The 14,509-nt window shown below is 40.9% G+C and overlaps 1 protein-coding gene across 1 annotated transcript; it reads right to left on the bottom strand.

Moving 5' to 3' along the window:
• Positions 1-6,992: 6,992 nt before the first annotated feature.
• SAMD7 (sterile alpha motif domain containing 7) lies at positions 6,993-14,420 on the bottom strand. Its single transcript, XM_021548239.2, has 8 exons — positions 14,318-14,420; positions 13,495-13,621; positions 13,229-13,365; positions 12,132-12,210; positions 9,075-9,754; positions 8,295-8,416; positions 7,909-8,019; positions 6,993-7,265 (listed from the first exon to the last, which is right to left on the bottom strand). Exons 1-8 carry the CDS (start codon positions 14,418-14,420, stop codon positions 6,993-6,995), a joined length of 1,632 nt encoding a protein of 543 aa, XP_021403914.2.
• Between the last annotated feature and the right edge of the window lie 89 nt (positions 14,421-14,509).

The following is a 14,509-nucleotide window of genomic DNA, read 5'->3' on the forward strand; positions in this document are numbered from 1 at the left end:
AGATGAACTTCTAGGTAGAGGGAATTGAAGTTTTTATGGTTACAATAAAACAATGCCTTGTAAAAAGCAGGCAGACTGCATTTATTAAAAAATACATGCTTTAAGTTGGCAATAATTTTAACAGTGATTTCATGTACTTGACTTACAGTAACATAAAAGCACTCTGACATGGAGGCTTTCTTGCAGAAGAAGTTTCAGCCATCTGTAACTTACAGATGCTAATAATACATGATGGCTGCAGTAAGGGCTTTGGCAATGGTGCAGCTCTGACCCCTCTGCTCTCCCTGCACAGGCACAAGCTGAGCCTCAGCTGTGAAACTCTCCCTGTCTATGGGAGATGCACTCTGGCCTCCTCCTGAAGAGTAAAATCACCTGATGGGTCATCATCCCTCATTCTTCTACTCTTGGGCTCTTTTAAGGTCTTAGGTCTTACCCCTCTATGCCTTCTGTCTCTTTGAATCTATTGCTGATTCACAAACCCACTTTTAATGCTCAGCTCTTCATTTTGCAGGGTTTTTTTTGGCATGGTAAGTTATCTGCAGTACATCAAGCTACTTGCTGCCAGAAAAGCACCTTGGATATCTGGTTAATGTATCTTTTTTTTTTTTTTTTTACTTTCTACAGAAATTTTAATTCATCTTTGTGAAACACTAAATTGCAGAAGCTCTTCCTGGAACAGCTGGGCATGGAGCAGCACAGGGAACAAACCCATCACTTCAAGCAGATCTCTAAGGAAGGACTGAGGGATGGAAAATGGGCAAGGGAATGTGTAAGGCTGTGGATGGTGAATTCCTGCTACTCTGGAGCACAAGCAGATCATGACTGAGTCACACATGGAACAAGTTTATTCTCAGTCATCAGAACGGCAGAGCAGGAGAGAAGCAAGTGGCTGAATTCCAAAAAAGCCATGGTGTGGAAGTGAAGGTTCAAACAGCTTGGGTGAGTGTCTGTCAGCTGTGGGGCAGGCTGCAAAAAGAAACATTGCAGAACCAGGCAGTGAAGACACAGCCCATAAAAGGCCAACTGCCATTGTGATTATTGTAGGTTCGGAATTACTGTTGAGAAGGATGTTGCATACAAGTGGAGTGGTTTCCTCTTTCAACTGAAGCCAAACCAACAGCATTTCATCAACTTCTTTTCCCTCTTCTTTACCCCAGCTGTGTGATCTAATACAGCAATATGGATGCTGGAAGCTTGGCTCAAAAAACAGCTGGATACATGAATGGAATGAAAATACTTGATGAGCTACCATTAAATATAGACATCACCTCTGCTTGTCTGGGAGATAGGACCCTGGAAATAAAGGAATTATCCTGAATGCATTATTGCTTTGTTCCTGTGCTCTGATTTAGGTATTTTCTCTTGGCCTCCAGGGCACGGCACTGAGTTAGGTGGTGTTTTACTCTTTGTGGTACATATTTTCTTATACTGTTATATTCACTTATTTTTGTCATTTTATTTGCCTTTGTGTTATGTCTGATTGCTTTGGGTTCAATTATCCTGGATCCAGAAGATGATGTGGGGTTACCACAGCTACAGCTACACCAGAAACACAAGGCCACGTGCTGGCAATGGAATTACTGGCAAGCATATCTCTAATTACCTGGGGAGTTACAGGGCAAAACAGTCAAAGTCAAAGCAAGTGTCAGGTCTGATCAAACCAACTTGCAAGAATCTTCTCCTCTGGACACACAGATAATCCTTCTGGATCTGTAAGGAGCCATTTCCTCAATTATCTACAGATGGTAGCATGCTGCAGGCTCTGGAGTGACCTCCCTTTTCATCCAGTCAGCTTCAACACTGAATGGGCTCAGAATATAAAGAATATGGGCCTTGTACTGCACAGCATCACATACTGTCAAGAAAGGTTCAGATAAAATCCACCCACAAATACATGAGTCATAACTCAGAAACATATTCCAATGTAGACATATCTTGAGTCACTTCCATCTCAAAAGCTTATAAATATTTAGTTAGCCACTTAGCTTTTAATTTAGCAGAAAAACAAAGGTTTATTAGACAAATCTCCATAATTATCTTTCACTAAGAAAGTTCTTAAATACTTCCACTCTTGCCAGTTCCTTTTCATTTCTATACAACCCAGAATTATTAGGTACAAATAACTGTCAAAAATCCTATTTTAACTAAAACTAATTTCTGTGATTCTTCTGTAATTATTTGCATTTATTTATAATACCAGCTTTGTTCATTGTAAGAATATAATTTCATCTGAGCAGTAACTGGTGAGTAACTGGATACATCTCTCCTGATATGGCTTGGCACATCAGCTCTTTCTAAAGGCCACTGTCAATCAGACCATTCTGGAGTCAGTGAGGACACATAAATTAAAAATACATCAATACATTTTCTGGAAGAACCAGCTGAGGTTTTAGGGGAAAGTCTGTATAAAAAAGGCTTGCTTGTATCTCTGTTTTTGCCAGTGGCAGGAGGAGAGGATAAGAATTATAATATTTAAGGTATAGCCTTAAAAAACCCTACCTGTCATTGTTTTATAAAATAATAAATTTGTTGTTATGATTACAAGTGTTTGAATTAAAAATATTTTTAATATAAGGATGCAAGTCTTCAGTTTACATCTCTCCATTTAACAGGTTGAACTAGAAGCCAGGGAGTGCTTTACAGACCATCTCCCACTGCAGAGAGTTCAGGGACTGCTGGAGTCCCAAGAATCCCAGCTGCACAGTGCTCCTCCAGCAAAGCTGTTGGAACCATGGAACAGAAAGATAATCAGCAAAGATTGGCTGATGTGCCAATGCTACAACAAAGAACCAGGTTGGTTTGGTGCTTTCTTTTTTTTTTTTCCATGGTCAGTGGTGCTTTTTCTGTTTTGCCATTTAGGTTGATTGACCTGTATGTCAGTAATTCACACACACAGATGCTATATGTGTTTTAAAGTTTGATAAATCAAAATGTCTAATCAAGATTTTGCTGTGTTATAGGGAAAAATACTGCATCATTCTCCATACAACATAGAAAATAGGTTCTTCTTTACTCTGGGCTGAATTAAAGATTTGCATCCTTACCCACAGGGAAATCAGTGGTTCAAGAAGAGCATGGGGATAGTAGCAGAACTAATGTCTGTCTGGAAAAAAAAACAGACTTGGGTAAACTTGGGAATGGGACAAAGGAAAGCATAAGGGCCAAATCAACAGAGTAGTTCTTGTGGCCTCAGTACAGGTGATAGGAGGAGCAAAGCCTTCCCAAAGAAAGAAGGAGCCTGGCAATTGCAACAACCCCCCAAAGCCTGAACAAATAAGAAAGGAGAGGTGAGCTTTTCTCTCAATATAGCATATATTATTATACTGAAATTGCCATAGCAATAAAGCTACAGCTATTTATTATAGCATGAAGAGCTAATCAGAACCAACCATCAGAGACAGCTGAACCCTGATGAACACAGGGGTTTGGAACTGAATGGTCTTTAACGTCCCTTTCAACTCAAGCCATTCTGTAATTCTGTGAACACTCAGCCTCATAAAGTAGACTTGTTATTTTCCAGTAAATAATAAAGGGCTTAGGTAGAACATTAGCATGGCAAGGTACCAAAACAAGAGCTGTATCTAGTTTTGGATGATTTCCTGTAAAGTTTCTGATGTTGAAGGTGACTCAAAACACTGCACAACCAATCAACATTATATGAGGGTAACTGGAAAGTTGAAAATCTGTCAAATTTCTAGAGAGTTTAAAAACTAGAGGTGATTTAAAAAAACAGAGTGGGTTATTTTTCCTGTCTCACTCAAAGGATAATTTAACATTCTGAAAACCGTTCTGTGGCAGAGCCACTATTGTATAAAGTCTTAGAATATAAAGTTTTATAAAGTAGCTGATGGCATGGGTATGGGTCAGTTTGAAATATCATCACCTTGTGAACCAATGTGCTTGTTCTTTTGTTTGTGTGCTGGATTAAAGTGACTGCCTGACTTGTACCTGGTGAGAATTCTGCATGACTTTTGTAATATTATAGAATTTTTTAGAGATTCTTCACCTGGGAAACTGTTCAGAGAATTATCTATTTAGTTCCATGTGAGTTTGTATTCCACATCATCATCATCTGCAACCTGCATGAGACCAGAAACCCAGGTTGTTGTAGGAAAGACAAGCCATTTCTTCCTCTTCAGGACTTCCTAAATCTGTTATTTATGATACAGAACCATTTTGCCATATGTTTGTTATACCTTTTTATTAATCTTTTCTTTAACATTGGCACTATTAAAAAGTTTAAAATGGAAGTTTCCCTATGAGCCCACACATTTACTGTAGATACAGACAAAACCAGGAACTTCTACAACACCTAGTAAAAAACATTGTTTTTTGTTTCTTCATTAACTGCATCACTGCTATAGACTAATACAGCAATAGATGTTAAATGAAACATTTCTAATGATGCAACATGTATTAAAACACATCATCTGCATCCCACTGTGATTTTAGTTGCATTGCAGAAAAAATGAATGCAATAATAGCACAGGCACCAGAAAGTTATTAGGAGACAAGAGTTCTGCCACCTTTCTTAGGTACTTAGGTACTAGGTGGTTGATACCTGAACCCCCTTGCAGCTGGAATAAACAATAAATGTCCAAAAAGAACATGAGAATCAGTAAGGCCTCGAGGTTTACATATAGACACAATTCCTGAAAACACATCAACCTCTGGAAATATTGGTCTGTCTACTGATTCTGTGTACTTTTTAATTATTTTTACCTTTTATTTTCATTTTCCCAGAAATGTTTGTAGGAGAGGAAACATTCATTACCAGTGGTATTTCCTCCATTAGAAATAGAAACTATTATGTCTGTTTAGGTAAATCCTTTTCCTTCCTGTTTTGCTTCACAGCTGTTTACTGTTCAGGGCTTATTGCATTTTGGCTGCTGCAGCACATCTCCCCCAGTACAGGAAGCTATGAAGTAATTCCCTTTGTCATTTTGGGCAGTTGTCTGTCAAATCATGACAGCAGTATATGCAAAGGATCGTCTCTTTGGTGTTTTTTGTTTGGTTTTTTGTTTGGTTTTTTAATTGCAGAAGTAATGCAAGACTGCAAACTTTGCATCCCAACTTGCTCAACTTTTGGCATTGTTCATGTCTGACCCGCTTACAAAAATAATCACACTCTTCAGAACCACATTTCAATCCTTCCTCCCTGGCATATGAGACTTGAAGTCAAGCTTTTCTGCTGTTACTTTAGAAAAACAAGTAAAGTTTCTTCCTATTGTCACCCTTAACATGCCCCCAGTACTTCAGGTGTGCTGTGTTTCCCTTCGGAGGGACAGCAGGTGACCGAGTGGCTTTGCAGCGACATCTCCTGGCCTGACTCCCCTGAACAGTGTCAGAGATTCCTCTGCCAGGGTGGAGAAGGTCTCATGTGGATTGAGTCGAGTATTTCACACAGGGAGGAGGTAGGTTACCATTAGAAAACCAAGTCATTAACTCTGTTCAATCAGATACGTGACACTGTCAACATGATTGTCAATTGTATAAAAGATAAGTTAGAAATCGTTTTTTTTATGCTGAAAAGAATATAGATATGTGCCACTTTTCCAAAGGCTGCAAAGTTTGGACAGTATGGTAAGATGGACACCCAAGGTTGCTGTTGCAAATATCTAATCACACATTATCTAGTGTACAAATATAACAAAAACATAAAACAATTTATCTCTGGCTAAAGTAAAAAAATAGAATATGGAAATACTTCCTCTCCCCATGTTTAGCCACTCACCATCTAAACAGCTTCATACCTCTTGGGGTTTCAGTACTTGAGACCACAAAACTGAACTAAGGGGAGAGAATCTAAAGTAGCAACATACAGCAGGTCCGCAATTTATCAAGCTTCAATTTCAGAACTAGATTTTGTCAAAGGTATTTGTATATCCTCTGGAGTAAAGAAGAGTTCTTGAAGGAGGAGAGTGGAAGTTACTGACTTCCAAAGTCTGCATAGAAAACCAGTGTAGGACCAAACCCCCAAAAAGGGAGCAAGGAAAATCACACAGGAATCACAATAAATGCTGGGGATTTGTCCTTAGCTAAAAGCTCTATTTCATGTCTTTGTTTGCTGTGAGATAATGACTCATCAGTAGCAGAAGTGAGGGGAAACCATATTTTTCCAGAGAAAATGGAGCTCTCAGGCTAAACTGATGGCCTCTTCCAGTGAAGAACGCTGAATGTGCTGCTGAGGGAAGGGCTTTCTATGGCTTGGCCTGGTGAGCTGATGGGAAGGGTGTTCTGGCAGAGGCTGGCAGGAACCAGGTGTCTTTCCTGCAGGGAATGTCACTGTCCCAGTGACTGGCCTTAGTGGCAGAGGCTGGTGACTCATCTCATTTTCGTGACTCTTGCAGTCACGAAAAGCAAATTCCAGCCCTGGTGATAAGAATGCCTTGGGATAATTAAAATTGATGCCACACACGGTATTTTCATGTTCAATCTGTGTCTCTTTACAAACTGTATACCCTTGCCAGGCACTTAGAAGGGTTTAGTTCTGGAATAGCAATGAATTAACTCAAATCGCTGAGTCTGGGGTATATTTCTCTATATTCTGTAGGCAGTTCCATACTGTCCCAATGAATTCCATATGAATGTTCTGTATAAATTCTGTTCAACAGAAGCAGAAGTCAGCTATTTTTGGAAGCTGTGCCCTTTCCATATAGTTTCTCAGCTGCTCACTGGAACACACTGTAAGACATACAGTGCACACTGAGTATCTGGCAGCTTTCAGTGATCACTCTGGACTGCAATGAAAATTAAATTTACCTGTTAACTCTATTGGTATTCTTTTCAATGAATTGCACTTGAAAGTAATTGAACTAACCTGTAGCTGCATTTCTGAATGTCTTTCAGGTATAACACTTCCTCACGCTGAATTGGCAATTTATTTCCTTCAGGCCTAGCCTTACAATGGTTTCAGACTGTAGCTTCTTCTCAAACACTTTGTAACTAGGGGTTCCTGGATTATTAAAAACATGCTATTTCCTGGATTTAGCTCAACTTTTCTGGAAAGCAATCATCTGGAAGTCAGCCTGGGATCCAGCTGTGTCACATGGATTTTCCCTGCTTTCTGAAACCATCTGTTCCACTGCCTGGGAGGTTTCTGGGTCCTGGGAGCAGGGACTGTCCAGGGTGTCACCGCTGCTGTTGCAGTGCAGAGGGGAGGCCATGTCAGAGGGCTGCTCTGAGGGTTTCCCTGGAGCAGGAGGCAGGGGCACGGGCAGAGGGACATTCATCATGTAGAACACATTGCCCAGACGTCGGGACACCTTCAAAGACAAAGGCAAAATTGCAGTAATTACTTCTTGCTTTTAAAGCCATTAAACATCAAACGTGACGCTGGTGCAGCACCACCAGGGACATCCCAGGCATCTCAAAGGATTATCAAATTCTCGTAAAAAAATATATTCCATTTTCACTCTCATATTTTTCTAGGCCCAGGTTGTAGAAGGAGCTTGTCAATACCCAACTTAGGACTGTTGGGCCTGACAGCACCCAGGGACAGAGGGAAGGCAAACTGCCAGTCAGGAGTGGGGCAGGTGGTTGGAAATAGAGAAGATTGAGAGAGTACAAGGGGTTAAAGAAAAGGAAAAGAACCAGCGACAACAGAAACACAGAGAGAGTTGATATTAGTGGATAAAATTAAGGGCAGAAAACTGTAGAGAGGGACAATCTGTTCCTGAAAAATGTATGGTCATATTCCTTACTGTCTCCCTGTATGCCATGGTAACATACAGGGAGGCAAATGAAAACTTTGCTGGAGTAATTTATTTTCTCCCATATTCTCCCATATTCTCCCACCTTACCAGTGGAAACGAAAGTGCTTTAGTTTGGAAAAATTCCCTTCTGACATTTTCTGACACTTTTGTGTCTCTGTGACTCACCATCTTGTCATACATTTAATGATCATACCTGAGAGCGAATTTTTAATGCTGGTCCAAGTTTTAATCCCATTGTATCCAGGAGATGCTCCTCTGTTAGCAGTGGAAGGGTTTCTCCATCAATAGCATGGTCTTTAAATATCTGATGAAGTGATAAAACACATCATAGTGTGCTAAAATAGACTTTGGTTGTTATTTTTCATACTTAACCCTGAGGCATAAACAAAGGCATAAAAAGAAGAAATAATAATTTGACTGGTTTATCTTTGTATTTCTCTCCTAACTGCACAAAGAAAACTACTATTGTACTTGTAATTTTGGGACAATCCACTACCCTCCCACATTTACATTTGCTGGCTGACATTTAAATCTACATGGTCCTAAAGACCTGAAAATGTGATGAATGTTTATGATCACCTGGGCATAATCTGAGCAGCCTGGGAGGTTGACAATGAAGTTGTGCACATCATCAACTGTCCACTTGCGAATGTCTTCAACAGAAGAAATGTCTTCTCCATTCAGGATCAGGCCATGAGCTCCTTTGAGGAGGAAACACAGATGTTATCTTGGTAGAATTTTGCTGGCAAAACAGGAGGAAATGATTGCTATCATGAGAATTTTTACACCTTTTCAGAACCAAATACATTAAGAGCAGGTTGTAGTCACTTGCAGATAGAGGAGTCCTAGACAAAATCACCAGGTAATGAGCAGAACCTGGTTCTGAAGGGTTTTTTTTGGTGGCTTCTTTTGTTTCCTGTTGGCACTGTACCTACCAGTCACTACACATACAAATCATGCTGCAGGAGCAGGACTTCCTCTAATGAATGCATTATCCAGTGCTTTTTCTACTTTAGACTTTACTGTTACTTTAATTTGACTAATATTTCAGTAGAACAGATCCAAGCCTTTGCTAGTCCATACTGCCTACTGTGAGTTAGGACATATAGAAAAGTTGTGGGCTGAAGAGAGAGGCTAACTCACAACTTCATTCAGCAATTTTGTTTATTTTAGTTTAAACTCCTTTTTAAAACAAGAACTGAATACAGATATTACTCTTTGCAGCATAAGAATTCTACTTTTAGTTGTAATGACTCTACCATACCAAAAATTCACTTAAACAGAGGGAAGAATTGAGAGACCAAAACAATAAACCCAGATTATATCAACATACCACTCCAATCTGGAGATCTGACAAACCTGAAGGTAGCAATGGGTTGTTGGGCACTGGAAATCCATATGGTAACGCTGAGAATGGGATTGCAGAAGGGTACAGGTACTTGTCATCAAAAGCAGCACAGGAACTGTTGGCTTCCTTCCCATTTGTGTTGCTGCAGCTGGTGGTTTCAGTAGGAATTTCATGAGTAGCACAGTTTTTTCTCAAGCCTTGTTCAAACTCTTTGCAGTTCTTGGCAACTACTGCTGGCTCAGTCCGGTTTTTGCTCTGCTCGTGTTTGTTTGGCGTCTCCACCTCTACTTCCTTCTTGTCTTCTTTCTCATCATCCACTGCAGCTGAGGCAGAGTCGGTGGATTTGTCATCTGCCTGGCTCTTCGTGCCGTTGGTGCTGCCCTCGGCAGTTTTGTGATTTCCAGCTCTTCTCCCTGGGCGGCGCCCCCTCTCCCTTTGCAGGGTGCTGACTGGTGGGTATGGGCTGCTTGCCATGAGCACGGTGTTGCCATGGATCTCATCCAGGGTGGTACGATGGACGTACAGGTCGTTGGCAAGGTGCCCTTCAGGGAGTCTGTGCCTGCCACGGAAAGCAATGGGACTCGCTGGCATCCCGTGGTAAAGGAAAGGGGCTTCCAGGCCCAGGAGTCCTTTCCGATGGGCTTTCTCCATTTCCTTTTGCTGAAAAATAGCACTCATCTCCATTTCCATTCTAAGGGACACACAGAGCATGAGCAGTTAGGGCAGCTTGGTTCCTTCATCACCTTTTATTTTTTTTTTTTTTTTCAGCAGCAGAATAAAACTCGGATTAATGAATAGGCAAGAGCACTGCTTGTTTTGTCTCTCCCTTGCATTGCTGTGTGTGAGAGGGTACAAACTGCAGATGGAATGGCAAACCTGGCTGTATGTAATGTGCTCTCAGATACAGAGAGTAAGCTAAAAGAAAGGCAAAACATATCTTCCATATGATGGCTCTGGAAAATACTTCAGACAAAAAGGTGTTATTTGCATATTGGCAATCCAGACATGAGGATTATATTCACATTTGGAAAGTAGTCTCCAGAGTCATAAAGGTTGAAGACTAAAGAGAATGATTTATCTATAGTATCACTCAGAAATTTGTACCAAAATCTGCAAAATTCCAGTGATATTGTAAATTATAAAGAGCAAGAATGGTATTATCTATGGAATCTGTGCATCTATTAAGAGTAAGCTAATGCTAAGTCTCTTGAGTAACCCTCCACAGTGCCTGGCACCTGAGCATGATTCTGAGGGTGTGAAAGGGTGAGATTCTGGTAGGAAGTGTTCAACTGATCTCCTTTCTTCTGGATGAATGCTCCAGAGTCTGTGCCAGCTTCCTGCTCCTGTCATAGTGGATGGGAGGGCTTGTCAGTGGGATACAAGATAATACAAGTATTTGTATTGTATTTGTAATAGTAGTATTTGTCTCTGCTGTACCAACCTTTACATCAGCTTTCTCTGGAGCCATGCCAGTGATCAAACAGAAAGGTAGAGCTCCTAAAGGAGCTTTGAGGAGCTTGCAGTGGGATTTCTGCATCTTTGGAAAAGAGCCTGTGAAGTAAAGCACTTTAAAGTGCATCAAGATAGCTTTCTTAACACTACAATGATTATAACAGGTCACAGAGAGTCTGATCTTCAGGAGAGTGTAAAATTTTCAGGAGAACAGTTTGGGCAAAAACCATGTATACAGATTTTTGGTATGAGGAGGAATTATTTGATCACACCATTCAGGGGCTTTTTCTCTGCCTTCTTTTAATCTTTGAAACAACCTCCAACTTGCTGATTTTCTGCTTTCAGAGATACAAAGGAAGTGTTTTGTCTGTGTACTGTGTCCTTGTATGCTTTGCCTGATTGTCATTACTCCCACCCAGCTCTTGAGGTGGCAATAAAGAGCAGAAAGCATTACATTCCTCCTCCTCCACCTGAGATAGTCTGTTCCTGTCAGGACCAGCAAACAGAGCTTTGGGATGAGGCAGAGTCCCTTGGAGAACAAGGATTTGAATCCAGGTGCTCAGCAGCACAGCAGCAGCAAGGGCAGGAGATTGTCAATACCTGATTTCTGGAACAGCTGAAAGGAGCAAGTGCAGCCCTAAAGGTGATCTGTGCTGCAGAAAGCTGTGTGAACAGGGTGGAAATTGTCAGGGTGGCAAAAAAGTGGGGTAAAAGGTTTTTAAGGTGTAGGTGAGCTGTTTCATGTTGGAGTTTTGTTGTTTGGTGGGCTGAGGGAAGAGCCTGAACAGGTAGCACCAGCTCTGATGTGGCTGTGCATGTATGAGATGGCCATGTTTGCTGCTAATTTTTCTACTACTTGTTTTTCTCAGGGTTTTTGCCATGTGGCAAGAGCTATAGGCAATGCATTGCTGATGCAAATCTTGTGCTTGGAGGAGTTCAGTAATTAAGCTTTGCATACTTAAGAGCTCAAAACACTTCCCTCATAACTATTTTCCAATGAATGTATGGAACTTGGCTGCTCTTTGCTCTTAGTCTCATTGTGTGAGGGACACTCCCACTGAGTAGTGCAGCCAGTCCAGGAGTGGTTGAGGTTAGAGTTCCTCTGTGGAAATGGTGTGGCCATGAAGAAGGGCACTGGTGGTCTCTTGACCAGCTACTGACTACACTGAAACTGGTACAAATAACTGGACTTCCTACAGTTACTCTGCTATTCCAACTCTTTGGTCAAACTAGGAAAGCTGCCCACCCTGGTAGGGTGGAGACACAGCTGCTCATCCCAAGGGCCCTGCTACAGGCCTAAAGTATTGTGTGTGATAGCACACAGCTGCAAAGTTTGAATTTGTTTCTGAACTTTTGTAACTTCAGGGTGTTTGGATTCACAGTTCAAGGGCTGTGGCTCTAACTTGTTCTTTTCCTTAACCAAGCTAAGGAGTTTGTTTATTTTTGTTACATCATTTTAAGAAAAAAAGGCGACATAGGGCAAGCAGAAAGGAGGTTCAAGCCTTAATTGATACTAAAGGGCCCTCTGCATCTTTGGGTGACTTGTAAAACAATCATGGTCACTTTGCTGCTTTAATCCTGGCATGCACCTCAGAGCAAAGCTTGCTATTGATTACCTGGCAATATTTTGCTTTTGAACCAGTTCTTGTCTTCTGGCCACAGCTTCCATGGATTCTGGTTGCAAAAAACTGTATCCTTAGAGGGAAGAAGAATAAAAAAATCTTTAAAATTCACTGGTTTCCTCATGCAAATGCACAGCCCCCAAAGCAATGCAGAGACACTTTAAAAAGCTTTGTAAGTCTTCAACTGTGGGCTTCTCGAAGAAGGTGATAGGATTTCAAGTTAAATCCTATTTATTGTCATTGTTCTGGTGGCAATATGTAGAAAGAACATAAAGTCCTTCATCAGGTGTTTTCAGGATCAGATCTGTAGTTAGGAATACCTGCCATTAGCCACAAAGGGTGGTTTTATTTGGTGACGTATGCCTTTGAAGTACAAATAACTGCTCAGAAAATAATAGCCCACAGTTGAGCAGAGCAAACCTGCTCCTTCAAGACTGCTTTCAGCAGAGGCTGTGTTATTTTAAATTACATTTCCTCTTGAGATCCATGTTAAGGCTGGGAAAGCAGCTGAAATCAGAAATTTTTCTTGGTGTATTGATGTGACATTGAAAATACATTCACTCATCTCAAAGAAAAACTCATAAGTTCACTTTGTATAAAGTAATATGTAAATTTTTGTGCAGCATGACATGAATGCCATAGTTGTGATATCCAGCCTTTCCCTTGGATCTGTGCCCTCTAATTTTGAGTCTTTATTAAAGAGGACTTGTATTTGCCCTACATGAATTAAGTGGCATGTGGTATTATCATTAGAACATATGATCTGTATAAAGCAGCCAATACTTATATAAGAGCAAGAGTAAAATGTAGTGTAAAAGTGTTGATGAGGAGCTATTTTTTCAGCTGTAGCCTTTTGTTTGTGAAAATTCATGGAAAATACAAAAAGAAAAGGAGGGAATAAAAACATGCAAAAGACTGAGAACTGTATTGAACAAAGGATAAAATGGACCTAAACTGGCACAGGATGCCTCCTTTTAGTGAGACTGTTTTTCTAAATAAAATAAACAAAACTTTTATTGACACTACCAATAAATCTATGGAAAACTAGCAGCATTATCCCACTTTTCAGGACGCAGAGGGTGCTTTGTTACCTGGGCCTGGGTAGACACGGTTGGACAACAGGTTTGGCATGTTGGGATGCTGTGGGACCGTGGGTGCCAGGTGGGATGCCATGTGGATTTGTCTGGGGTCAGCTGAGGCCATCATTTCAGTTGAAGGAAGCAGATCTCTGAGAGGAAAACATTCAGATATGCAAAGGATTTTGTTTAGTTAAGAATAACCAAAGGTCTTTACAACTTCAGGGGCAGCACACACAGAGATTAACTGCAGCGCTGGCACAGAAATTGCTGCCCGGTACCTGTCCACCAGTCGCGGCTCAAACTGGGCGGGGATCGCCTGCATCCTCTGCTGGCCCGGCCCCATCAGCTGCGGGTTTACTGCCATCAGCTGGTTCCTCATCAGCATCTCCTGCCGCTGCCGCAGCTCTGCAAGGCACACACAGTTCTGCACTCAAGATAAGTTAGGAAGTGATTCTGACTGTGGTATAACCTTACCAGAAAAAAAATCTTTTGTTTTGTTTCCTCTAGTGCAATTCACACTTTTTTTTTTTTTTTTTTTAATAGCAGCAACTGAAAACATGTTTTCACTGACACCTGAACTACATCGTTTAAATAATGTAGATTTATTCAATCAAACTGCAGTAAAAATAAATAGGATGTGCTCAGTCAAGTGTATCAAAGGACAAATTACAATGAATAATAATTTACATAATACTGTGAAACAGAAGATAGCCATGAATGTTAAGTTCTTTGCTTGAGAGGGTTTGCATTTCTAATACAGGTTCATTTTGAGAAAAATCATACTACGTGGAACCTGCACTGTAAAAAGCCCACAATGCTGAACCAGAACATCATCATATCCAGCTATGGCTTTTGTTCTGACTTCTTGTGTGCCATTCACTTTCTTTCAGATGCTTAGCATCTCTAAATCAAATACTGAATTCCATGAACCCTCTGTGTTAATTTTTAATTACCTTAAACAAAGTATTTTTTCAGTTACTCCTAGGATAAATTTGAAATAACCTTTTTAAAGACATCAAACCTACTGCTGGCTGTTTCTTGTAGGTTGTAGATGCCAGCAGTGCTGTAACCACATGTTCAGTGGGGTTCCTTACTGCTCACCTCCTGCTGCCATGCTGCCAGCCAGCCGGTACAGGTGCTTTTCCTCCAGTGATCCCTGCTCCCCCAGGATGGACATCTTCCTCATGTGCTCCCGGGGAGTCATGCTGCAGGGAGACAGCAACAACTCTGCTGCTGTAAAGAAATGAAGCAGCAGCACCAAAGAGAGGAATAAGACATTCAGCAATGAGAAGC

This window comes from Lonchura striata, chromosome 10 (genome assembly GCF_046129695.1).
Source record: "Lonchura striata isolate bLonStr1 chromosome 10, bLonStr1.mat, whole genome shotgun sequence".
Classification (NCBI taxonomy): domain Eukaryota; kingdom Metazoa; phylum Chordata; class Aves; order Passeriformes; family Estrildidae; genus Lonchura; species Lonchura striata.